Source organism: Drosophila guanche, unplaced genomic scaffold (assembly GCF_900245975.1).
Source record: "Drosophila guanche unplaced genomic scaffold, DGUA_6, whole genome shotgun sequence".
Taxonomy (NCBI): Eukaryota; Metazoa; Arthropoda; class Insecta; order Diptera; family Drosophilidae; genus Drosophila; species Drosophila guanche.
In genome coordinates this window covers 17,775,306-17,798,767 of record NW_022995743.1, presented here as the reverse complement: position 1 = coordinate 17,798,767, position 23,462 = coordinate 17,775,306, and the positions used below count along the sequence as shown (strand labels likewise).

At 42.8% G+C, this 23,462-nt stretch overlaps 3 protein-coding genes across 5 annotated transcripts; 2 read left to right on the top strand and 1 right to left on the bottom strand.

Moving 5' to 3' along the window:
• Nucleotides 1-58: 58 nt before the first annotated feature.
• LOC117589034 (tubulin-specific chaperone E) lies at nucleotides 59-2,374 on the bottom strand. The gene is made up of 5 exons (XM_034280665.1): nucleotides 1,985-2,374; nucleotides 1,454-1,926; nucleotides 973-1,396; nucleotides 637-919; nucleotides 59-573 (listed from the first exon to the last, which is right to left on the bottom strand). The coding sequence occupies exons 1-5, from the start codon at nucleotides 2,078-2,080 to the stop codon at nucleotides 278-280; spliced, it is 1,572 nt and encodes a 523-aa protein (XP_034136556.1). The 5' UTR covers nucleotides 2,081-2,374; the 3' UTR covers nucleotides 59-277.
• A 4,009-nt stretch (nucleotides 2,375-6,383) lies between these two features.
• LOC117590827 (transmembrane protein 164) lies at nucleotides 6,384-10,293 on the top strand. Of its 2 annotated transcripts, none has more exons than XM_034283814.1 (5): nucleotides 6,384-6,503; nucleotides 8,716-9,106; nucleotides 9,170-9,362; nucleotides 9,432-9,532; nucleotides 9,599-10,293. In XM_034283814.1, exons 2-5 carry the CDS (start codon nucleotides 8,771-8,773, stop codon nucleotides 10,016-10,018), a joined length of 1,050 nt encoding a protein of 349 aa, XP_034139705.1. In that variant the 5' UTR covers nucleotides 6,384-6,503; nucleotides 8,716-8,770; the 3' UTR covers nucleotides 10,019-10,293. The 2 variants fall into 2 exon arrangements, with proteins under 2 accessions (XP_034139705.1, XP_034139696.1); XM_034283805.1 differs by lacking the exon at nucleotides 6,384-6,503 and adding an exon at nucleotides 7,004-7,280.
• Nucleotides 10,294-11,462: 1,169 nt separating this feature from the next.
• Nucleotides 11,463-21,180, top strand: LOC117588515 (sterol regulatory element-binding protein cleavage-activating protein). 2 transcript variants are annotated; one of them, XM_034279845.1, is made up of 7 exons: nucleotides 11,463-12,638; nucleotides 15,359-15,727; nucleotides 15,794-15,977; nucleotides 17,949-20,220; nucleotides 20,292-20,500; nucleotides 20,561-20,915; nucleotides 20,976-21,180. In XM_034279845.1, exons 1-7 carry the CDS (start codon nucleotides 12,349-12,351, stop codon nucleotides 21,152-21,154), a joined length of 3,858 nt encoding a protein of 1,285 aa, XP_034135736.1. In that variant the 5' UTR covers nucleotides 11,463-12,348; the 3' UTR covers nucleotides 21,155-21,180. The 2 variants fall into 2 exon arrangements, with proteins under 2 accessions (XP_034135736.1, XP_034135746.1); XM_034279855.1 differs by lacking the exon at nucleotides 11,463-12,638 and adding an exon at nucleotides 15,233-15,285.
• The last annotated feature ends 2,282 nt before the right edge of the window (nucleotides 21,181-23,462 follow it).

Here is a 23,462-nt window from a genome sequence, read left to right as displayed (position 1 = left end):
TATAACTTTCGAGTATCCGCATGTACATTCCCAGATTGTGTCCATACAAAATTGATTGGGCAACTTCTGGCTTAGGTTTTATAAGCAAAACAGAATATAAATATCGCATATAATTGAAGTGTAAATTTTAACTTATCAGTAGCTAAACAATAACATTAGTAATTTAATTTTGCAAGTGCCACGAATCAGAACAATAATTTAGCAGATTGCCTTAAACTAAAATACCACTCTTGAATACCAAAAATATAATGGTAGCCGATTTGAAATGGGCCAGCCGCTACTGAATCAAAACTGTATCATGTTCCTGCACTGAATAAAAATCCAGAGTTTTTGCATTATTGTCCAGGGGAACCAGCAGCTCGGGATGCTTGGCATCATGGTAACACAGCTGGGGAACAATGTCGGTCAGCCGGAAACGCTTCATGACCAATCCTTGCAATGTTTGCACTGTAATCATTCTCGGCACTTTCTTCTCCCAGATCTCTCCGGTCGCCTGATGCACTATGGAGAGCTTGATCAGATTCGATTTCTTGACTTGTATGTCTGGAACAAAGTCTGCCGGAGAACCATACTCTACAAAGTGAGAGAAAAGCAAAATGTATAAAGCTAATCGACTGAAATTGAATGTGTGCGTACTTTTCACTAGAAACGGGTAAGTGCGATGCTTTCGGCAGAACTCGCGTAAAGCATCTGCTCCCTGTTGCGTCGCCTGCATCCACTCCAAGGAATATTTCTTCCAAATGTCGTACTCGGCGCCACGCCTCTCCCCAGCAGTTATTTTAGCTTTGTTGATAAACTGCAATCCGGCAATGCAGCCAACAGCTTTAGATACCATTTCATCAAAGTTTGACTTCAAATGCGGTGTCTTGCACAGATGATTCAGCTTCGGCAGCTTATCCAACTCGTTGAATGCAGCGGCCTGTGGAAAACATGATTTAATGGAAGACATCCAAACCGATCGCTGGCTCTTACCTCATTCCAAATGGGATTGTGGAGTAGGTTGAGTTTCTCCAGAGACACAAACATGTTGAGTTTGTCCTGAGGCTCACAGTCGGGCAACTTAATCTCCTCAATTCTGTTCTCTATGAGATTCAATGAGCGCAATGTGGTGATATTGCTCAACTTGACAACTTGATCGAAATCCATAAGGTTTGTGCGATGCAAGTCTAGTTCCTGCAGCTGAGTGAAAATCCGCTTGCAGTCGACCACAGCCAGTTGACTTAGAGGGTTCTCCTGCAGACTCAACGACACAATGTGCGGCCAGAGCAAGGCCGTCTGCATGACATCCTTCCAGTCAGTGAAGCCGCAACTACTTAAATTTATGTGCTTCAGATGACGGAAGGCAGGCTCCAACTCCGCAATTTGTGATGCCGAGGGCAAGACCAATCGATTAGAGCTAAACATTTAAATCAATAATCAACTGAACTAGTAATGGATTCGAGTGCGTACTCACCTAAGATTCAGATTCTTCAAGGATGGCAGCTGCTGCGTAATGCTGGCCACTGTTTCCCAGTTCCAAATCAGCGTGTGGTTCACATTCAACGTCGTCAACTGCGTAAAATCCTTCAGGTACCCTGCCGCGTTTACTGGCGTCTCATCGACGCTCACCTCCGAAAGTTGCTCGAACTTGCTTTGCTTGCGCGCTATCTTGTCCATCCCCACTACTTCGAATAGCGAGGCCTGAAGACTGGCCTGGGCCTCCCGAATCAACGATTCATCCACATTGCTCGAGTTGTAGTTCAGATACCGCTCGCGGGCAGCATCCTCCAGGCTGGCGCACGGACCCACCTTTCCCGGACGTATGAAACTGCCAGCGGTGGGCATTTGCGTTTGAAAGTATCGCTTGCCATCCACAATTCCATTGTGCTTGCCTCGCATGCCGTCATCCCACTCGATGCCCAGCCAAGTTCCCATATGCCCGATCACCTGTAAAATACACCCGTTGGAATCACTTCGTAAGCCAATGGGTTTTTTTGTCCCTTACCTCGCCCACATATCGCACTGTCCCGTAGTTGTTTGCTATTTTGATGCGTGTCCCCAAGGGATAAAACAGCTGCGTTTCATCAATAATCCCAACCATTGTTGGTGTTGGTGTTGTTGTTTATTCACACACACGCGCACACAGCACTGCTTTGTGTTTTTCGGTTTACAGTTTTTCCAAATTGGCTATGACTTGAGCCTCTAAAGAGTTTTCCCCGTTTTCACACGGACAGCAGGTTTTGTGAGGCGTCAATGATAAAACCTTTGGAATTTTTTCTGCAATGCAATCCAGTTACTTTATTTATTTTTGTTATTTTTTTTTTTTTGGTATTTAATCGCTGCCGCGAAATTGGATGGTCGCACGACGATGAATCCGCATTGACCGGGTGCTTCAGTTCGATGATGGGTCTGTCGATATTTTCTTGAAAAGAGTATGTTCGGTGTTTCTGTCGATATTTGTTGACGAGTGTTGCTATCGATGGTTGTTGATGAGGGCGGGCAATGTTCTTATAATTTAAACAATACGATGCTTAGTTTAAAGTGTGGTCGTGTGTAAGAGTTTAACAAAATATATAGTAGTGAAATGGATTGATGTGTATGTGTAGGTGTAGGTGTGTATTGCAACAGAAGGTTGCCTCAGAAAGTAGAAACAACAGAAGGTTGCTCCCCAAGGTGACTTCCGTTGGCACCGAGTTAACCCGACCTGCATAAAATCCAGTGTGTTTCGATTCACAACTCCAAATTAGCCTCATTAATAAATTTGGACAATTCTCTAAAAAAAAAAGAGGCTGCTTTGTGAGCAACAGCTCCTTAAGATCTTTAAAGCGATGAAAAGTTTTATATTTTTTCCTGATAATGGCATGTCGTTGGCAGGAGAAGATTTCATGTTCCGCATTGTCGAGAACGTTGCAAACGTCGCAATTGTTGGTGTTTCTGGCTTTGATTTTGTAAAAAACAACTCCGTCTGAACTTATTTTTAACTTTTCTTATTACTTCATCGAATGTTAGGGGTAAATTAAATAGTTTGCCTACATTAGTGGCTGATTTGGCTAGGATATCAGTCTTTTCATTAATGGAAATGTTCTTGTGACCGGGTATCCGGTGCACAATAAAGTTGCTCGTGAAGGAATTGTCCATGTTGAGGTGGATTTCGTCTGTTAAGTATGAATTTGATCCATTTCTCTTCAGAGCCTTTAAGGCGCCTTGACTATCACAGAGAATTACAGTTTTACTGTATCTTTTTATATTATTTTTTTTTTTAGGTTTTAAGTTACCGCTCTACCCTTAGGTAGAGGGGAATTATTTGGCCACCCGCCTTTCAAGGGGGAAATCGCCACGTCGTAATATGTAACTTGTTACAGGGTTGCTCCAATACTTACCTGGCGTAGAGGTTATGTTCCCCACGTGCTTGCAGTGTAATTAAATTACTTTATTTGTTTTGCGCATGCAAAATATAACTCTCTTTTTATATTAGATATCTTAACTGCCGTTAATGTACCTACAAGCTCTGCAAACACAGATGAGGAACTATTTTCAGTCCTGAACAAATAGCTAAAGTTATCTAAAGGGTAATCTAAGATACCTATGCCTGTCTTATCACCATTGATGGATGCATCAGTGGGAAGAATGTTCCATCCACCTGACACCCATTCTTCAAGCTTAGCTTGATATATCGCATTGCATTCCTCGTTTGAGATGTCAGTTTTTTTCCTGTCAAAGACTGACGGACAAATTAAGGCTGTGGGCTTGGCTCTTGGCTTCATTATTATTATCGAAAAGATCACTATATTCCTGGTACACAGCAGTGGATTTAATAACATCATTATACAAGGTCGGGTTTAGAGACTTTACTTTCAGTAGTTCTCTGACTGTCAGAATTTTAGCTCTGTGTTTGGGAGGTAAAATAGCAGCCAGATCAAAGATCAATAGTTCCATCGATAACAATACTTCCTTCACAATTGTTTCACTATCGATAGCTGTACATTATGGAGATTCCTGAAACTGATCACTTTGATAATTTTGCTTAATTTAAAGCAAATCATATGTAGTCCCGGGTACGACCTTCGAAATTATCAATTTTATTTATTTGATGGTCCGTGACAATAAAATGAACTACATTTTGTACATACACCCGATAACTTTACAATTTGGGTGGTTTACAAATGTTGCAAACCTTAATTTTTTTTATTTTCTTCTTGCTTGGCGGTCAAAATGCAAAATTGATTCAGAGAATCAGATCAATCAATGCATGGAGTCGAAACTAACACAAAACTGTCTCCCGGTGCGTAGTTTTTTTAAAACTGTATCCATCATTCTATTTTTATTGTCCATTCGGCCAACAACTCTTTCTTGAGTTCAAAATTTTTAGTAAAATATATTTTTTTTAATGTTCCCCCAAAATAAATTGAAGTACCTGGTCAATGCGGACTCATCGTCGTGCGATCATCCAATTTCTCTGTAGCGATTATATAACAAACAAAAAACGATGTTTGTAGATTTGCATATGTTTATTTAATATTTAATCATTTGAATAGAATTTCATTTATATGACTTGTATCTACATACATATGTACAGTTGTGTTCGATGAAATAGTAGTGCCGGACCTCCTCACATTCAAAGACTTTTTGAGACACTTCCAGACTTTCAATTTAAACAAATGACACCTTTTTGAATAGAGTGGAATGTAGGCTTGAGAAAATCAAAGAAATTGGTCGAAGGCAAGGTCAAGGTCTTCAATATCCTCAAAATTTATGAAAACAATTTTATATATTTTATTTTTTTTTTACGACAGCTCGTTGACGACTGGCTTTATATTTTTGAATTGCAAGAAGTCCCAGAAAGCTACGCGTTTGGTTCTGAAGGTATAGGGGTGTACGGCTAAAGTACAAATTCTTGAAAAAAACAATATTGGGCATGTTGGGTTAAGCCCTATGATTTCCAGACCATATGAAGTGCTACTTCCCATCCTTTCGTTGGAGTATTTCACAAAATTGTGTGGGCGAGCATACTTTTTCATACATAACATTGATATTCCAGTTGAAAAACACCTTTAACGAGAAGGGACGTGGGAGACGCTTTTTACGCGTCACAACTTTTATACCCGGCACTCAGTACAACATCTGCACCTCAGCGGTGTTTTGTCATATTTTACATATTTTCTTCATCTGTCATCTGTCATCTACATCTACATCACTTCTCACACCAACACGCTCGCCGCCCTTCCCTAGACCAACATACTGCAGACTAGCGGCAGAGGCTGAGGCAGCCAACAAATAATAGCTGCGGGACGGGGTGGGTTAAAAGTCCGCACAGGCATCGGCAGAGGGGCGGCAGAGGAAGGGGCCGAGTGAAGCAGAAGCAGAGTGTGAATGAGAGAATGTGAAAAGAACAACAAGAGCTGCGGGACAGGGTGGGTTTAGTCACTACAAATTAATTTCTTCATTCTGGCTATAATAATGATCGTCGCATCCCAATTTGGTGATCTAATAGATATGGACATTCCCTACGGAATGGCGGTTTTAGTTTTCTTTTATCTTCAAAATTGGAGATTTGTGGAGGTTTTCGCCCTTTTGGGGGCACATTTTTTTGGCTCTAGATTTTATGGTCTCTGAGATCCATAAAGCAACTATATAAGAAGGTCTCGTCGGAAAAAAACTATCATCATTTGAAGGCAATGTGAAAAAACATGATAATTGTTTCATTATTTAGTTTTTAATAGTTTGCTACCTGTTAGTAGTCTTTGTTTTGAAAAAAAATGTTGTCCGCAACCAACCTTCCGCGTCAACAAGCAAACGAGCACTGAGAATTGGGAAAAGCAGCGAGAAACTCTGCCACCGACGAGGCCTCCTTATATAGTTGCTTTATGCATCTCAGCATGGGCGCTCAACAAGACGGACGGACAGACGGCTAGACGGACGGACAGACAGACATGGCTCAATCGACTTGGCTATTGATGCTGATCAAGAATATATATACTTTATGGGGTCGGAAACGTTTCCTTCTGTGTGTTACATACATTCACTTTGTGCACAAATACCCCTTTTACTCTTCGAGTACCGGGTATAAAAATGGTAATCAGGACCATTAAAATTATGTGAAAATGTATTCCTTTGAATTTATTTGATTATGGTTAATCTGTAAAACATGAATCGTTCTGGACAAAGCGCAATCTTATCAAGGCAATTCGAGTAGTAGCACTCTCCGTTAGACATATAAGTGCCCATTGAAATATTTAGTCTTTCTTACAAACACCACCCCATAAATTGTGACTATCTGTTGATGCACATTATTAATACTGGCATGTGTAATTAAATGGTCTCTGTAGTCGACTAATCCAATGCACAATGTACCGTACCCGCTAGTCTATTGTTCTTTCGCTTTTGTCGCTATGTCGTCCGCTGTTTCTCTTCGCAATTTACGGTTAATTGCAGTTACGTGTGTTCTCTTGTGGGTAACGGTACCAGACGGGCTAGTCACCGGACTGCAACATTTCGGCTATTTGTAAGGTCAAAAAATCACTTTGGTAAATAATTGCAGTAAATGAACAAGATCAGAGGGTATACGATTAGACACATATGTGTGTCAATAAGTATGTATGCACTTGTAGAATAGTAAAGTTTGCTTTGGCCATACGGGTATGGCACGCCGGAAATATTACGTTGCCATGAGTTCTCTGCGTCACTCTCTCAGCCACTAATCCAATTTGGGTCCGACAGTTGCCTTGTCCGATTCTCAGTTATTATGAGTGCGCACCGTAGATTTGCAGACACATAGATTCATACATATATGTATTTTTAAATGTCATATGTTGCACCTCCTAGTACACAATCGTCGGCGAATGAATTTTTGGCGCCCAATGTGACAGGGAGAGAACTAAGCAGTGCCATTCGTCGCTCAGCAAAGCTCAGTACCAAGAGCGAAAGCTCGCTCAAGGACAATGAATGGTAGGGGAGGAAACGTGACTACCAGCTTAGGGAGGGAACAGCCGCTACGCGACTTGAACGACTTTCGCAGTCGTCTCCACAATCCGAAAACATTGTCCAACAGAAACGCCCGCAGCGCGCTATACTCCGCCATCCGCGTGTACTCTTTTCCCACAACTGCATCGTAAATTCTGAAAATTAAGTGAATGCAGATTGTACGCAAGAGCATAAGATGCTGAGAAACATGCGATAATGGAAAACTCTGAATTGTGAATTGCGTGAAAAGTTCGTCGGAGTGGTGATTATTAGTGGGTTCGGGGCGAGCTTTGCACAAGACCACGTGGCGTCCCAAAATCAGCCCACAGAGTGCGAAAGAGGTAATTGGAGGACAAATACATTCATATATGTATATATGTATGTATGTATGCTGAAAACGGAATATCGAATAGTAAACGTGCACATTGTATCGCCCCATGGGGCTGCGGGTTCGTTCCGCTGTAATCTGCGCACAGCTGAAAAAATAATTGTGCGACCGACAGGCGGCAAACAAATAACAACTGCAGTGCTTTTTAATCGGGTTAGTTGTTTGTGTGAAAGCTTCTTTGCTGTCTTGTCGGTGGGTGGTTGTGTGTTGGTTTGGGTGATATACTCACGGCATTACTGTTGTTTCAGTGTCCTGCCTCTCAAAGCTCGCACAAGCTGTGCTCTCTTGCTCTTGACAATGAAAAGCACATCTTCTGTTGAGGGTGATCCCCCCGCCGCCGCTTCTCTGCTCCACGCTTGACCAGGCCTGGTTTCCTATTCCTTGCTCCTTTCAAGTAGATCATGCGACGACGCGACTACCGTGGCGTGATTCAGAGGCAGGTGCAGGTAGCTTGTCCCTCAAAAGTGTGCTTCTAAAAACATTGCGGTCTTAAAATACATACCTACATATGTACATACATATGTACACACGAACTTGGCCCCGCCGCGGCTCGCCGTTAAGCATATGCACACATGCACATTATCCCACCCGGTGCTTTCTAAAAAAAAATATAATAAAAGGGTGGTCGGGAGAAATGATTGCGGTGGGGTGGCCTTCAGGTCTTGGCACCTGGCCAAACGGACAGCTGCGGCAACTGTCAGCGCTGACATGATTTCATACTCTTTCATTGTGTCTCCCCCGGTGCAGTGCCCAATTTATTTCATATCGCATTTGCTACCCAAGAACTTGTTTTCTCCCACACCTTCCTGTTGGAAGCAGGCTTGCTGTTGGTCTGGTCACTTCCGAGTGCGAGTGGCACATCTCGCCTCTGCCTTGTCACCGATCCAAAGGGGAGAGTGGCCAGCGGTAATTGAATTTGAAGATTTGCTCACCGCTAATAACCGATCTTTGCGAGTTTTCAACTACCAGAATAGCGTAGCAAACAAACAAACAAACTCTCAGACAAAAGAAACCCCCAAACAATAAGTAAGGGGGTTCTTCTTTTCTTTATTGGGTGGGCTGGCTTGGTATCCATGGATATTTCACGTTTTTGACGCAAGACCACCCCTTTTACTTTAGCCGGGTGGAAGGCAAAGCAATGGTGTTCATTCCATTTAAACGCAGTATGTAAACAATTGTAGTGTATTTGCATGCTCTACCATTCAAAACTGCATTCGAATATTTTCTTACACCCATAGAGCAGTTCTTAAATCGGCTTTGCCCTTTCAGTGGCACGAAATGTGGTTAATTTTTTATGTCAAATCTTAGGACATGGGTGGGACAGAATCAATAAAAAATGGGTGGATAAATATTAAAATTTGTAAGCTCAATGTCAATATTATTTACAGAATCGGAAATAAGAAGTACAAGTAAGCCAGTTACCCGACAAGTGCTGTGTCCACAATGGAATGGGACTGGAGTTGGGCCGTTGGAGGCATTACCGCTGAGGTTCCCAGGACAACGGGGCCCGAGTGCATAAACTATATGACGGATCGGAGACGCTGGATAGAGACGGTGCTGCTGTCGGCCCTCTTTGTCTTCATTATGCACAGGTCGTGGAAGCGTCTAGCCCCCATAAAACTGCCGCCACTCCATGAGATTCAAAAATCGCACAGCCCCACGCGGCTGTTCCTCCTAGTCGCAATGTCCATGGTGTTTGGCATTGAGATGGGCTTTAAGCTGTCTGGACAATCGATGATCTTCGCCTTGAACCCCTGCCACGTGCAGACGTGTCTACAGGCAAGTCTTGCTATAGCGATTACCCATGCAGACACCACCTGAATACAATGCACTCATTTCCAGATCTATCTCCTGGCCGCCAAGCCCACAAAGACAACTACGGCAATGTTTCGGATACAAATGAGCAACCTGAACGGCCCTTTCTTGGCCTTTCTCTTCCCCGAGGTGGAGGGCCGCACTTATCCCTTCGAGCAGTCCACGTATTGGATACAGCATGCGCTGCTCTACATTATACCCATTTACATTATCCGTAGCGGTAAGTGACAGAAGTACACAAATCCATTTCTTTCCCCAGCTTAACTCTAACTTTTGAGGGTAATTTCAGGAGCGTACTCCGTGGAGGACCTTGGCGACTTCCACTGGACAAAAATTGGAACAGCTTTCATGCTGTTTTATCATTTTATTTTTCTCTCCCCACTATCCATAGTAAGTCGTCGAAATGCAGCTGTGTATGTACTTACAATGTTATTATCCTTCTGGTTTATATTCCAGTTAACTGGCATCAATCTGGATCACATGCTGTGTGCTGCCATGTCTGACCCATTTCAGGGCCCCAACTACAGACTTTTTGCTTGTTGCCATCAGGCTTTGCTCTGCCCGCTGCTCAGCAAGGGAACCGTGCTCCTGTTTGGCCGCCGGATGAACGCCTCCAGTGAGAATGGAGTGAGGATGAGGAACGTGGGCCGTGAGACTTTGCCAGCGGCAGGGACCGAGGCGGAGGCTGCCATATATCATCAGCGTACGCAGGAGTACGCCACAGCAGAGGAGGCCACAGATACATTAATGCGGCATCGGTACAATGCACAGGCAGCGGCGGCATCATCGGGTGGAATGCATTCGCATGACGCGGAGGAAATGGCGGCCATATACGACGCGGCGGAATACAGGATGCCCACAACCAGGATCGACTAGTACACAGCGAAAGACAGGGCCTAGCAATATGGTGTATGCCCACTATGCATGTCAATTCTTAAATTACTTTAGCAACTTTCTGTGTGGTCTGGTCTTCTCCGATCCGGTCCACGCTTCGTAGTTAGACCCCACCCCGCACCCATCATAAACAGAGATACAGAGGATTTTAGCTGATCTGTAAACTGAGAGGTAGAGATGGTGAACAAAACACGTGTACATACTATACAACTAATGCTACAAATTCATGCTCACGAGGTTACACTTCTAAACAAAACCAAAACAAAGAACAAAAAGTTTTCAAAGATTAAATTTGTTCAGTAGAAACTTATTCTGATGATAATAATTATACCTACAAAATAAGTATGTTATCTGTAAGTGTGAATGTCGAAAAGTGAAAAAAATAAATAATCAAAATATAATAGACGGTAAACTGTCCGGAGTGGAAACTTGAATGGTCTTTAAGCAATCACAAATTCGAATATTTTCAAAATAGGTGTCCGAATTCATTCCCCTTATCGCAAAAATATATCGATAGGTTTTTGATCGGCGCGATTATTACCACCTGCCTTAATGTCTGTTACATTTAAAAATTGCATTTTATTCAAGGACCGTAATCATTATAAGCTATATTTTAAAATGCATTCAATAATAATTTTTCTTAAGTTTTCATCATAATAATTATTATTAATAATTATAAATATTAAATAGGTTTCAATAACAACGAGAAGGGACGTGTGAGACGCTTCTTCCGCGTCACAACTTTTATGCCCGGCGTTCAGTACTACTTTTGCACCTTAGCGGTGTTTTGTAATTTTTTTAAGTTTAAGTTTTTAGTTTTCTTTTATCTTCAAAATTGTAGGTTTGGGAGGTTTTCGCCCTTTTGTGGGGACTGAAGGGGGCGGGGCTAATTTTTGAAATACACTTGTAACAGTGTGAGCATACAGAAGTCTCGATACAAAATTTGGTGGCTCTAGCTTTTATGGTCTCTGAGATCCACCGCTTAACAAGTCGGACGGACAGACGAACGGACGGGCAGACAGACATGGCTCAATCGACTCGGCTATTGATGCTGATCTCTCCTGAACTGAACTGAACCTTCTGTACATTACATCCATTCACTTTCTGCACAATTACAATATACTCTATTTACTCTTCGAGTTCCAGGTATACAAAAATAAAACTCAACTCGACCATGTCAAAAACGTTGAGATTTCGATGGCAACCAATCTGGAATTTCATGCCAACCATGAGTTGGTAGTTGATGTTGCCTAAATGGCATTTGTTGTGTTATGGTCGGAAATATATTCTCCAATGTTGAATGTCAAACATCAAAATCGAGGAATATAATTTTGATCGATATATTTACGGTATATTTGTATATTTCGAAATGTTTTTGAGGGTCAGACGGTATATCTTATAGATAGAGCCGGTCACACTGGGCTTGTGTTTACATGGTGCCGCAGCGCAGGGAAAATTCTGCCCCGAATAAAAAAAACGTGCTAAATATTAGAACTATTCAACCGGGCGCCTATTTGTTCGCACTAAAATAATGTGAAAAATCGAAAACATATTCTTAAGATTGCAGTAGAATGTTTGTCGGGCCGCTGTAAAATACTGAAAATCCTATGGAAATCAGAAGAAAAGTGCCTAATCAAATAAAAAGAAATAAAAAGCTTTGAGCTATAATAATTTGATAACAATAAGCAACGACGGTGCTGAATTTCAATTTAATTGAAAGTTCTCGGTGACAGCGACGTTGACGTCGCAGATTTTAATAAGAATACAACGACTGTAGCTGTGTGCCGCCATGTGTATAGTATATAATTGTGTTTGTGTGAGTGAGTGAGCGCTGAAGATGCGCGAAAACGTAAATTAATTGCAACAACAAAACGTGGGGCCAAAAGGTGCGAATGAAGCGCAAGAAAAAGAAAAATCAATAGAAATAGAATGCAAATCGTTGGGGATTTCAGCAAGTGCTACCGAAAATGTATCGATATAGTGGAAATCAAAGCAATAGAACAACAACCGCAGCAAACAAATCAACGCTATTAATAAATATAAATAATATCTCGTTGGGAGCGACGGCTGCGTAGACGTTGGCGTTTCGCCTACGCAGATGATGCGTTGCATATGCGGAATTGCGTAATTTGCGGCAACTAAATTGTACAAATCTAAGGAAAGCCAGAAAATACAACTTAAGTTTAAAACAAAGTTCGTTAAAACAAAGTCGACACGCCGTAGCGCCTCTAATTGTGAGAGTGTTGTTCTGTTTTTTTGGCCCAAGTTCATTTTCGTATCTGTGTGTGAGTGAGTGTAAGCTCAACAACAACATGGCTGCCGCAACAGATGGCTCTGCCAGAGCAGCAGCGGCAGCTGCGTCAACGTTGCCGCGAACGACGACCACATCGACGCCGAATGGCGGCACTGTAACCGGCAAACCCCCAAATTCCGCAGCATCAGCAACCGCATCCTCCTCCACCACCTCCTCATCAAGCTCGTCGTCAGCGTCAGCAGGGCTGCCGGCCGCCGTCTCGCATTTCTACTACAAACATGGCCTCTTCCTGTCCAGCTATCCTACATGCGCCTCCAGTATAGCCTTTGTGGCGATTTTACTTTCGTGGTTAGTGGGATAATATTCAAATACACAGGCATATACACACATATGAATGTATGCATGTACATATGTACATACATATTTGTATTATACAACTGTGTAGGAATAAGAACCAGCAGGGTGAAATTAAAAAACGCAACACCCAAACGATGAGCAACTAGTTTTGAACTTTGGAAAATAATCAATAGTTTGGAAATAGTATTTAACTTTGGCTGTAGGTGTGTCTTGTGTGCTTCCTTAATCTGTTATTACTACGACACTTCATGCCCGCCACAGTCACCAGGTCACTGGAAAAAGCTCAAATACTCGATTTTAGCAAAACTGCACTCACAGTTTGATAATATTATTGATTATAAGTGGAATTTGTTGAACCCCACACACTGGGTGTTCGCCATGCGCCTATATAAATAGCACATATGTATGTATGTATGTACATACATACGTATGTTTCTGTTGGGATGTACTACATATTTATTTATATGTGTAGTTTATAATTATGAAGTAATGACAACTGATTTGTGGTTGGCAATTCTTACTTATTGAAAGAATAGGAAGAAGGATTAATAGTATCCATAAAACCACTACTTATTGTACATATGTACACTCCCAATCAGACGAATAGACTCACGAGTTTTCGAAAAGAAAAAAGTTTCTAAAAATTCAGCAACGAATGATAGTGGACAAATTTATTTTTCCATTAATCAAGATTCTTTTCCTTATTTAAAAAGTAAAGAATTCGACTTCTAAGGGAAAAGGTTTTTTTATGAATTACTTTCTGTAAATACCCCAAAAAGAAGGCCCGTTTTACCGATCACTCGAATAGACTCAATGATGAATTTTAGCAAAATTATTCAAAAGCTTTCTAATACATTTTGTTTTTATGATGTTTGGAGCTTAACTAATAATGTTTGTGGGAAACTTTTTTGGAATTGCTTGGTAATGTCCTTCATGACATTAAAATGAAAGGGATTTCAAAGGGTTCAATTAAAGCTGCAGACCTGTCTGATGCAATTATGTAGTGTTTAAATTCTTAAAATTGTTGACAAGACTCATATCTTTTACGTAAAAGTTATCCTCATGCGATCCCTGTAAAATTCTGATCAGGAGAGAAAAAAAACTTCCAAATTATGTGATTGATTTCTATATCAATTTATCGTTATATTTCGTGCGAGTATTCTGGTGAAACTAGCCGTTCTATGCTACAAAAATGTAATTAGCATTGTGTTAATATTGAAATTAGACAAAAGTTCTCCTTTTACTGAAACTCGCAAGGATACTTGCTTTGTTGTCGCGCGTGTCATGACACCGGAAACCGGAATTTTTCGTATCCGTTTTTTTTTATAAAAGTTTTATTTTGAAAAGAATAGATCGACTCCCTCCCTTTCATTTTAATGTCCTGAAGGACATTACCAAGCAATTCCAAAAAAGTTTCCCACAAACATTATTAGTTAAGCTCCAAACATCATAAAAACTAAATGTATTAGAAAGCTTTTGAATAATTTTGCTAAAATTCATCATTGAGTCTATTCGAGTGATCGGTAAAACGGGCCTTCTTTTTGGGGTATTTACAGAAAATAATTCATAAAAAAAACCTTTTTCACTTAGAAGTCGAATTCTTTACTTTTTAAATAAGGAAAAGAATCTTGATTAATGGAAAAATAAATTTGTCCACTATCATTCGTTGCAGGATTTTTAGAAACTTTTTTCTTTTCGAAAACTCGTGAGTCTATTCGTCTGATTGGGAGTTTATGTATGTAAGCACTAACCACCAGTATTTTGATTTTGATTTTGTTTCTAAGTTTTTTTTTTTCTCTCTTTATATTTACAATCTGTTTTTTTAAACAATAAGTAAATTATATAATTAATATTCAATTAACAGAAATAGCAGTTTTCCAATGAGCCCTGCTATTATATATAACATCTTTTCAGTTTGTTGGATTTATCTATCAGGGATATCGAGAATGTGGTATCTTTTCAGTCTTCTTACTGTTAGGCTATTGTCTAATAGACTTAAGACTAAATTATTTTCGTGGTTGTGGAGTCTGTCGATGTATTTCTTACTAGTTTTCTTTATTTCTTCTTAAATTGTTGGAATATTCAGATCTTTGTGGATGTTTGCATTAGATACGTTTCTAAGCTTGAAATAAAAATGTCTAGACTTGAGGTACGCCGGAAATATTCGATTCGGAAGATTTGAAGATTACTTTGAACTATTAAACATATCCGATATCCTGAGAAAGAAGAGCATTTCCGCCGGTTACTCATAGACCAATCCAAACCCTAACCAAATCAGATCGATTGGGGTGTCTATAAGCTGGATCAGCGCAATCCGATACCTGCGCTTATCAGCATCGAGTTTTGTTTTTAGTAGCTGCCGAGTCTAGTAATAATACTTATCAGGACGCTTATCAGTGGCAAGCGACGTGGTCGCATTAGTGTGGTGGCCAAATGGTGGCATTGCTGCCAAGCAGCCGATGGCCTGTCAACCTTGAAAACATTAAAATTCGAATCAAGAATCATATATGTATGTATAGGATGTACATTAAATGTATAAGTTGTAGAAGCTTAGGGCCGGCGATTAGGCGAAGAGTGGGAATGCTTGGGACACGCGTTAGATGACGAAACACCGAGACCAAACACGAACACGCGCCAGGTCTTAAAATAGCTAACCAGCCGAGCACTTGAGCTAACCACCACTTCATATCTCCCTCACTCCCTTCTGATAGCTATCCGCTGATCAACATACCGTTGCCGGGAACCATACCTACAAAGATAGTGCTGCCGTACGAGGCCGAGTCTTTATTGGCCTACAATCACAGTGGAGCGTTGACGCCTTCCGTAGCCACGGTCGGACCCGATCCGCCGCCTGATGCCCCAGCGCACTTATTCAATGGAAGTGGCACAGACCGCAGCCTGCCCCCGCTGCTCCCCTGGGCGCAGAGCAGTCCAGCCCTCTTCTACGTCCAGCAGATCACACTGCGAGCCAGTGTGCTGCCCTGGAGCGATGGGATGCAGCTAATGGATGCGTTTCGTGCGCCGCTTTACGAAGTTTTTAAATTGCTCGAAATTGTGCGCAATCATCAGAGCAGCGAGACGTGAGTACCACTTCCAGACACTGTCAAAGTAATTGAATCAAATTTCGTCCATATAATCCTCCACAGCCAGCGCACTCTCGAGCACAACTGCCTCCACGTGGAGAACGTGAAACGCGGGGTCCAAGGGCAGCTGGATCAGATCTTTCCCGAGTATGGCTGTCTGCTCCTCTCCCCGGCCAACCTCTGGACGCAGAACGCTCAAAACTTCACCAGAGACACGAATATTCTGAACACGATATTTCAATATCATGTAAGTGGTCAAGCATCCGCACCCGCAGCCGGAGCAGCCTAATGCGTTTTTTCTGTCTATTCGAATTGCATGCTAATAAACCCCAAATCGTCCAAACACTCGTGTCTAAGTGGAAAATGAGTTGACTTAACCCTCGAACGCTACGCTTGTCTTATCAGTTAACTTTTGGATTACGAACGAATTTGAAGCTGAGTCACATTTTAAATGAATATGGCATCCGCCACCTGTTGGTTTCGGGATCTAGAGAATTGAAAAAATTTGTAGCAGAGAGGTAGTAGGGCGCCGACTCCTGTCCCTCGGTATTTGCGAACTGCAAACATTATAGTTTCGATAGTCGAGTCTCGCGGCGACTGCATTATGCATAGCTTTTTCGCAGTCTAGACTGCAAGACCTTTGGTAGTCCATAGGTACCTACATACATACATACATATGTACATATATGAATGCATTTACTTTACCCTAACGAGGTATCTAAACCGAGTTGTTCAGGCGTAATAAATAATAAATAAAATCGAGCGTACATAAAGTACCCCCATACATGCATGTCGACAGTTCCAGATGGGCTGTGTTATATTGTATATCTTCCCGATTGTATGAGTGTATGATTCACCCTTGACTAGATTTACTTGACGATAGCTTATGCCGTGTGTGTTCAAATTCCGTCAACTTTTATCTCCATAAAAGCCTGGAGCTTGTTGCCCAATTAGCGAACTCTTCTCCCGAACTCTCCCTCTCACTTTAATGTTAAACAAAACGAGAAGGGACGTGTGAGACGCTTCTTACGCGTCACAACTTTTATACCCGGCACTCAGTACTACATCTGCACCTTAGCGGTGTTTTGTCAAATTTTTATTTTTTTCTGTCGTCTACATCAACAACACTACTAACTCCAACACGCTCCTTTACGCTCCACGTTCTCGCCTCCCTTCCTTAGACACTGCAAATCCACGGCAGAGGCCGAGGCAGAGAAGCAGAGTGTGAATGAGAGAATACGAAAAAAACAAATATAAGCTGCGGGACGGGGTGGGTTTATCCACTGCAAATTAATTTCTTCATTGTGGCTATAATAATGATCCAATAGGATCCAATCCAATCACCCAATTCGGTGATCTGATAAATATGATCATTCCCTACGGAATGGTGTTTTTAATTTTCTTTTATCTTCAAAATTGTAGGTTTGGGAGGTTTTCGCCCTTTTGGGTGGGCGGAAGGGGGCGGGGCTCATTTTTGAAATACACTTGTAACAGTGTGAGCATACAGAATTCTGAATGCAAAATTTGGTGGCTCTAGATCCAGGCGCTCAACAAGACGGAAGGACAGACGAACGGACGGACAGACAGACATGGCTCAATCGACTCGGCTATTGATGCTGATGAAGAATATATATACTTTATGGGGTGACTAGCTGACTGAAAATGGCCATACGACAGCTTATACTGCTGAAAAACATGGCATTAGTCAATCGGTGGTGATCAGAGTGAAACAGCAAAGAAAAAATTGCCCTAGCTCAAGATGAGCATATTGTTGATTAGAAAATTTATAAATATAAAAAACGGAAAGTGCATAAATAAGTATGCATGCGAGTTTTTTTAGTTTTTTATTTTTCGCTATTTAAAAGCGAGGTATTTTTCGGGGATTGCCTATTTGTTAACATGTATTGTGAACATGTACTCATCATTGCTCTCCACTATATATCAATATACATTTCTGATAATGAAATAATGAGGGATTCATACATACGTTCATACATGCATAGGCGCTCACATTTACCAATTAACTGGCAAATCAAACCGATTAACTCTACTCCGAAATGCGGAAGATTTTTTTCCCCGGGGAATCAGGAGGAAATTTATACGAGGATTTAGCTTGCATTTCCCATACGCACTAACCTCTTGTGGCTAGAACCCAGATGGACTTGAGGGCCATCAATAATCCCTCAATAACCTCTTTCATCTACTGTTATTGTTTCAGAATCTACAAAAGTCGAAGGTATCCACAGCGGAAATGCTATTTGGACTGCCCATGCAGGACACTGGCTTCAAGCGCTACCCGCTCCGAGCACGCGCCAGGATAATTCAGTATGCCCTGACGCTGGTTCTGAAGCACAACGATGTGGATTATCTGGAGACGCTGAAGGAGAAGCTGCTGCGCTACTATCCGCCGATGCCGATTTCTGCGACCGGGGAGGAGCCGTCGACCATAACGTACATCTTCTACCCGGGAGAGTACAGGATGTGGGAGCTGGTGCCCTACACAGTGGCCTTTGTGCTGGTTTTCGCCTACGTCTACTTCTCCGTTCGTAAAATTGATGTGTTTAGATCCCGATTTCTGCTGGCTCTGTGCAGCGTCATCACCACCGCCGGCAGCCTGGCCATGTCCCTCGGTCTGTGCTTCTTCTTTGGCCTGACCATTTCCCTGCAGTCAAAGGACATATTCCCCTACCTGGTAATTCTGGTGGGCCTGGAGAACAGCTTGGTCATCACGAGGAGTGTGGTGTCCATGGACGAGACGTTCGATGTGAAGATTCGAATCGCACAGGCACTGAGCAAGGAGGGGTGGCACATCTCCAAGACGCTACTGACAGAGATTACCATTTTGACTATTGGCCTGGCAACCTTTGTGCCCGTCATCCAGGAGTTCTGCATCTTTGCCATCGTCGGATTGCTCTCAGACTTCATGCTGCAGATGCTGCTCTTCTCCACCATCTTGGCCATGAACATCAAGCGGGCGGAGTATACCACAGAGGCCAAACACCTGCCCAAAATGATGCTCAGCTGCACTCAGGGAGCGGGACGGCAGGATTTCCGTTTCTTCGGCGCCGCTCCGACCCTGCCTCCGTTTGTGCCAGGCTCCTTTCAGCGGTCGCAGTCCCATCCGAAGCTTTGCTTTGCCGATGCCGCTGCCGGAGAGCGGGCAGGCCTGGTCAATGGGCACGGGCACTCCACGCAGGAGCAGCGCATCCCCAAGCGTATCAAGATCGTCAACTTCTGGGCCCGCACGCGCTTCTTCCAGCGCGCCTTCATGGTCTGGATGATTGTGTGGATCTGCTCCATCGTTTACAACTCCGGTTGCCTGGAGCAGCTGTTCACCATGCAGAGCAACGGGACCATGACTGGTACTCTGGAGCTGCAGCGGCGCCTCCAGGCGGGTCGCGGAGCAGTCAGCAGCTTCTTCGAGGGACTGAAAGCTGATGGGCATCGAACCCCAACTAGCCCCCCAAGCAGCAACGGGTTTAGTACACCAATAGACCCCCGTTCTGAAAACGACATTAATGAAACGGCCGAAGAGCTGCTGCGTCTGCGATATCCCAACTTTGACCAGAACTATTTTCTTTCGAATTTCCACTGGTCGACTATTATGAAGCAGTACAACATATCGCTGAGCGGCCACTACGTGACGCTGCTGCCCACTATCAGGCTGAGTCATGCCATAGCGCCGGAGCTTGCCACTCTGCTGCGCAATCCCCAGGAGCAGCTGCAGCAGAATTTCCAGTGGAAGGCCCTGGCTGCTGCACTGGATCCGCTGGACTTCAACGATGACGACGTTCGCAGAGAGTCCCCGATGGTGATGCCCGGCGGAATGCCGCTCGTTCCCAAGAGTCCCATGGAGATCTTCTTCGCCATCCTGCTGTGCTGCATCAGCATTTTCGTTCTCTGCTACACGATGGTCGTCTTCTATCGATGCATCTGCACCAGAAACTACGCCGAGTGGCGTTCCAGCTGGAACGAGTCCGAGGCCCCCCACAAGCAAACCGAACAAATACTCGAGGGCGTTCCCACGCAGATCGCCGGCCATAAGCATCGTATCGAGTGCCTGGTCTCCGACGGGTCCTACATCATAAGCTGTTGCCTCAAAGGACAGATTCGCGTATGGGACGCACGCAGCGGCGAGCGACTGGCGAGTATCGGGCGATCAGAGATGCAGATATCCCAGCCGCGACAGGACGGACAAACACTGGTGCGGAAGCTGCCCGTTTCACCAGTGTGGTGTCTGGACTACTTTGATAATCTCATTGTCGTCGGCTGTGCCAACGGCCGTGTGGAACTGTGGGAGTCCCCGGCAGGCGTGCTCAAGTGCGCCTACCAGGAGGATGCCCAGCGCAATCAGGGCATCACGCACATCCATTTAAACGGCGATCGTGTTATTGTAGCGCGCCTCAATGGACGCCTCGATTTCTACCGTCTGGAGACATACTACAAAGGCAAGCAGATCGACTGGGGGTTCACCTCCGCGTACCGACGCAGTAAGTACACATAACAGTATTCGCCGATAACTGGAGATGTATTAAATTGATGTTTCTTTTCCTTCCTCTAGCTCACGTGCGGACTGGCTCGACCGGCAGCCTGGGCCTTATGATGCAGCAGCAGCAGCATCGCTGCCAGCAGGACACAGTGCAGAAAACCACCAAGGAGGAGATGAAGATCACGCTGGAGGGAGTGCGCCTCGCACACCAGCAACCCATTACCTGCATGCAGGTGGTTAACGACATGGTATTCACCGGAAGCCAGGATCACACGTTAAAGGCAGGTTTAATTTCCCTAAAAATGCACCATACAAATGCTCATCTGCGCTGCTCTCTTCAGGTTTATTGTCTCAACAAATCGGATGCGGAGTACACATTGCATGGACATTGTGGACCAATAACTTGCCTGTTTGTGGACCGCTGGCAGCCTGGCACTGGCGGATCAGGATCGCAGGATGGCCTCCTCTGTGTTTGGGATCTTTTTACTGGAGCCTGCATGTATAACATCCAAGCTCACGACGGTGCTGTCAGTTGTCTGGCCTGTGCGCCCAGCTACGTGATATCGCTGGGCACAGATGAACGGATCTGTGTGTGGGAGCGATTCCAGGGAAACCTGCTGACTACCATCAACATCTCCAATGCCTATTCGAGTCTCTTGATGCTCACCCCGTCGCTGCTTGTGACCAGCAAAATGGGTAAGTGCCGTTATCAGACGCCTCGTGAAAAGCAATTGAATATTTATGTGACTTTGGCAGGATCTCTGATCGTCTGGGATGTACGTACCGGACAGCCGGCCCGCGAGGTCAAGCTGGACTTTGCCAATCTGCAGCTGTGCCCCAAGACCATGATGCTTGCCTGCGACTCTGTGGTCTGTGACTATGGCAACGAAATACGTGTTGTCCGTTTCCCCATTGTGGCCGACAAGTGCCACTGAGGGCGCGAAATAAAAGGAATTATAAATAAAGCTAGCACATACATACATACATACAGTGGCGGAAAAAATAATAGAAACATTTTTTTCGATTTTTTTTTAAATTTTGTTCTGGGAACATTTTTTATACCCGGTATTCGAAGAGTAAATAGTATGTAACACACAGAAGGAAACGTTTCCGACTATATATTCTTGATCAGCATCAATAGGCAAGTCGATTGAGCCATGTCTGTCTGTTCGTTCGTCTTGTCGAGCGCCTGGATCTCAGAGACCATAAAAGCTAGAGCCATCAAATTTTGCATTAAGACTTCTGTATGCTCAGACTGTTACAAGTGTATTTAAAAAATGAGAACCGCCCCCTTCCACCCCCGCAAAAGGGCGAAAACCTCCCAAACCTACTATGTTGAAGATACCATATATATCAGATCACCAAATTGGGATCCGATTGGATCATTATTATAGCCGCAATTGAGAAATCCAGCCTGTCCCGCAGCTTTTTTTGTTATTTTCACATTCTCTCATTCACACTGTGCTTCTGCTTTTCTCGGCCCCTGCCTCTGCCGACTTCAATATAACAAAAATTAATTTGCACAGTTTTTAGGCCCAGAAAAAATAATAGAAACGAAGTCTAATCTTTTCATAACTTTTCTTAAAACGGGTTTAAGCGAATTATATTGGTAACAAATCATAAACTAACGGCCAAAGAAGATATAAAATAGCTTTTACTTTTACTGTTGATCCGGTTGTGTTTGTTGTTGTTAGAGCTTCAGAATGGCTCGCGGAGGACATTGTGCGGATATTAAAAGAACAAATATCCTTACACCAGGATATGAAGGTCACACAAAGTCAGATAGTGTTACGATTCTAAAATGGGTTTAATAAAAGCTTTTTCGATGATTCAGGACAAAAAATAACGAAACACACGCGGAAGAATGCACGCAACATCGGTTTAATTCGACAAACCGCCTTGTTCGAAAAAAAAAAAATTCTTTCTCTCTTCGGAAAATTTGAAAAACGATCTCAATGCATCGGTTAGTAATCGTACTATATGACAGGATGATTTAAGTCAATAAGTCAATCAATAAGTCAAGGTACTCAATGCCTCTAAGTGCATTTATTTCGTATAGTCAAAAAAATGTGTTGTAGGCAAGTGAAACTTAAGTCAATTTGCTCAGATTTGTTAGGAAAATATCATATCTATCAGATTACCAAATTGTGATCCGATTGGATCAGTATTATAGCCAGAATGAAGAAATTAATGTTCAGTGGCTAAACCCACCCCGTTCTCTCATTCACACTCTGCTTCTGCAGTGTGAGGCTCTAGGGTCGGGTCTAGGGCGAGCTAAAGGAGCGTGTTGGCGTAAAAAATCTTGTAGATGTAGATGGCAGATGAAGAAAGTATTTAAAATTTGACAAAAAAAACCCCTAAGGTACAGATGTAGTACTGAGTACCATGTATAAAAAATTGTGACGCGTCTCACACGTCCCTTCTCGTTTGATTTTCAAAGAAGGCGGTGTGTCGAATTAAATTGTTGTTATTTTTGTCCTGAATCATCGAAAAAGCTTTTATTAAACCCATTTTAGAATCTTAACACTATCTGACTTTGTGTGACCTTCATATCCTGGTGTAAGGATATTTGTTCTTTTAATATCCGCACAATGTCCTCCGCGAGCCATTCTGAAGCTCAAACAACAAAAAAACACAACCGGATCAACAGTAAAAGTTATTTTATATCTTTTTTGGCCGTTAGTTTATGATTTTTTATCAATATAATTCGCGTAAAACCGTTTTAAGAAAAGTTATGAAAAGATTAGACTTCGTTTCTATTATTTTTTCCAAGACGAACACGGGGTCTTCATACAAATCGGTATACACTGCTAAAGAAACTTACGAAAGAAGCCCAAAAGAGGGTCCTATATAAAGCCCTAATATCCTGCAACCAAAACCACTTGCTTTGATGTAAACAACTTTCACCAAAAACAAAATATTTGTATTCAAGGTGAATGCGCCTGTCGTTTATAATTTTTTTTCCGCCATTGTAGATGTAGGTTAACTTTCGGATCTTTATCGCCTTCAACTCGGTAATCTACCTGTGTGGCAGGGTCCTTCCTTTACGAACTAATTATTTAACCAGTGGCGTTGTCTGTAGACACTATGACTATACGTTTTAAGTTTTAATACTTGTACGCTGATGAATGTCTGCTAACTCCAGAGATAGGCTAAATACATACATAACTACTCTAAATGAACAATGATATATGTATGTATGTACATATATTTACCAATATAAATATATTTTTGCATAACTAC

Bases quoted from the DNA above. Each gene is read 5' to 3' on its own strand.
- LOC117589034 (XM_034280665.1), bottom strand. From the start codon at position 2,080: ATGGTTGGGATTATTGATGAAACGCAGCTGTTTTATCCCTTGGGGACA. The intron at 1,927-1,984 runs GTAAGGGACAAA...TGTATTTTACAG, and splicing joins CAGTGCGATATGTGGGCGAG to GTGATCGGGCATATGGGAAC. The intron at 920-972 runs GTAAGAGCCAGC...TGTTTTCCACAG, and splicing joins ACAATCCCATTTGGAATGAG to GCCGCTGCATTCAACGAGTT.
- LOC117590827 (XM_034283814.1), top strand. From the start codon at position 8,771: ATGGAATGGGACTGGAGTTGGGCCGTTGGAGGCATTACCGCTGAGGTT. The intron at 9,107-9,169 runs GCAAGTCTTGCT...ACTCATTTCCAG, and splicing joins ACGTGCAGACGTGTCTACAG to ATCTATCTCCTGGCCGCCAA. The intron at 9,533-9,598 runs GTAAGTCGTCGA...TTTATATTCCAG, and splicing joins TTCTCTCCCCACTATCCATA to TTAACTGGCATCAATCTGGA.
- LOC117588515 (XM_034279845.1), top strand. From the start codon at position 12,349: ATGGCTGCCGCAACAGATGGCTCTGCCAGAGCAGCAGCGGCAGCTGCG. The intron at 15,978-17,948 runs GTAAGTGGTCAA...TTATTGTTTCAG, and splicing joins ACACGATATTTCAATATCAT to AATCTACAAAAGTCGAAGGT. The intron at 20,916-20,975 runs GTAAGTGCCGTT...TGACTTTGGCAG, and splicing joins GCTTGTGACCAGCAAAATGG to GATCTCTGATCGTCTGGGAT.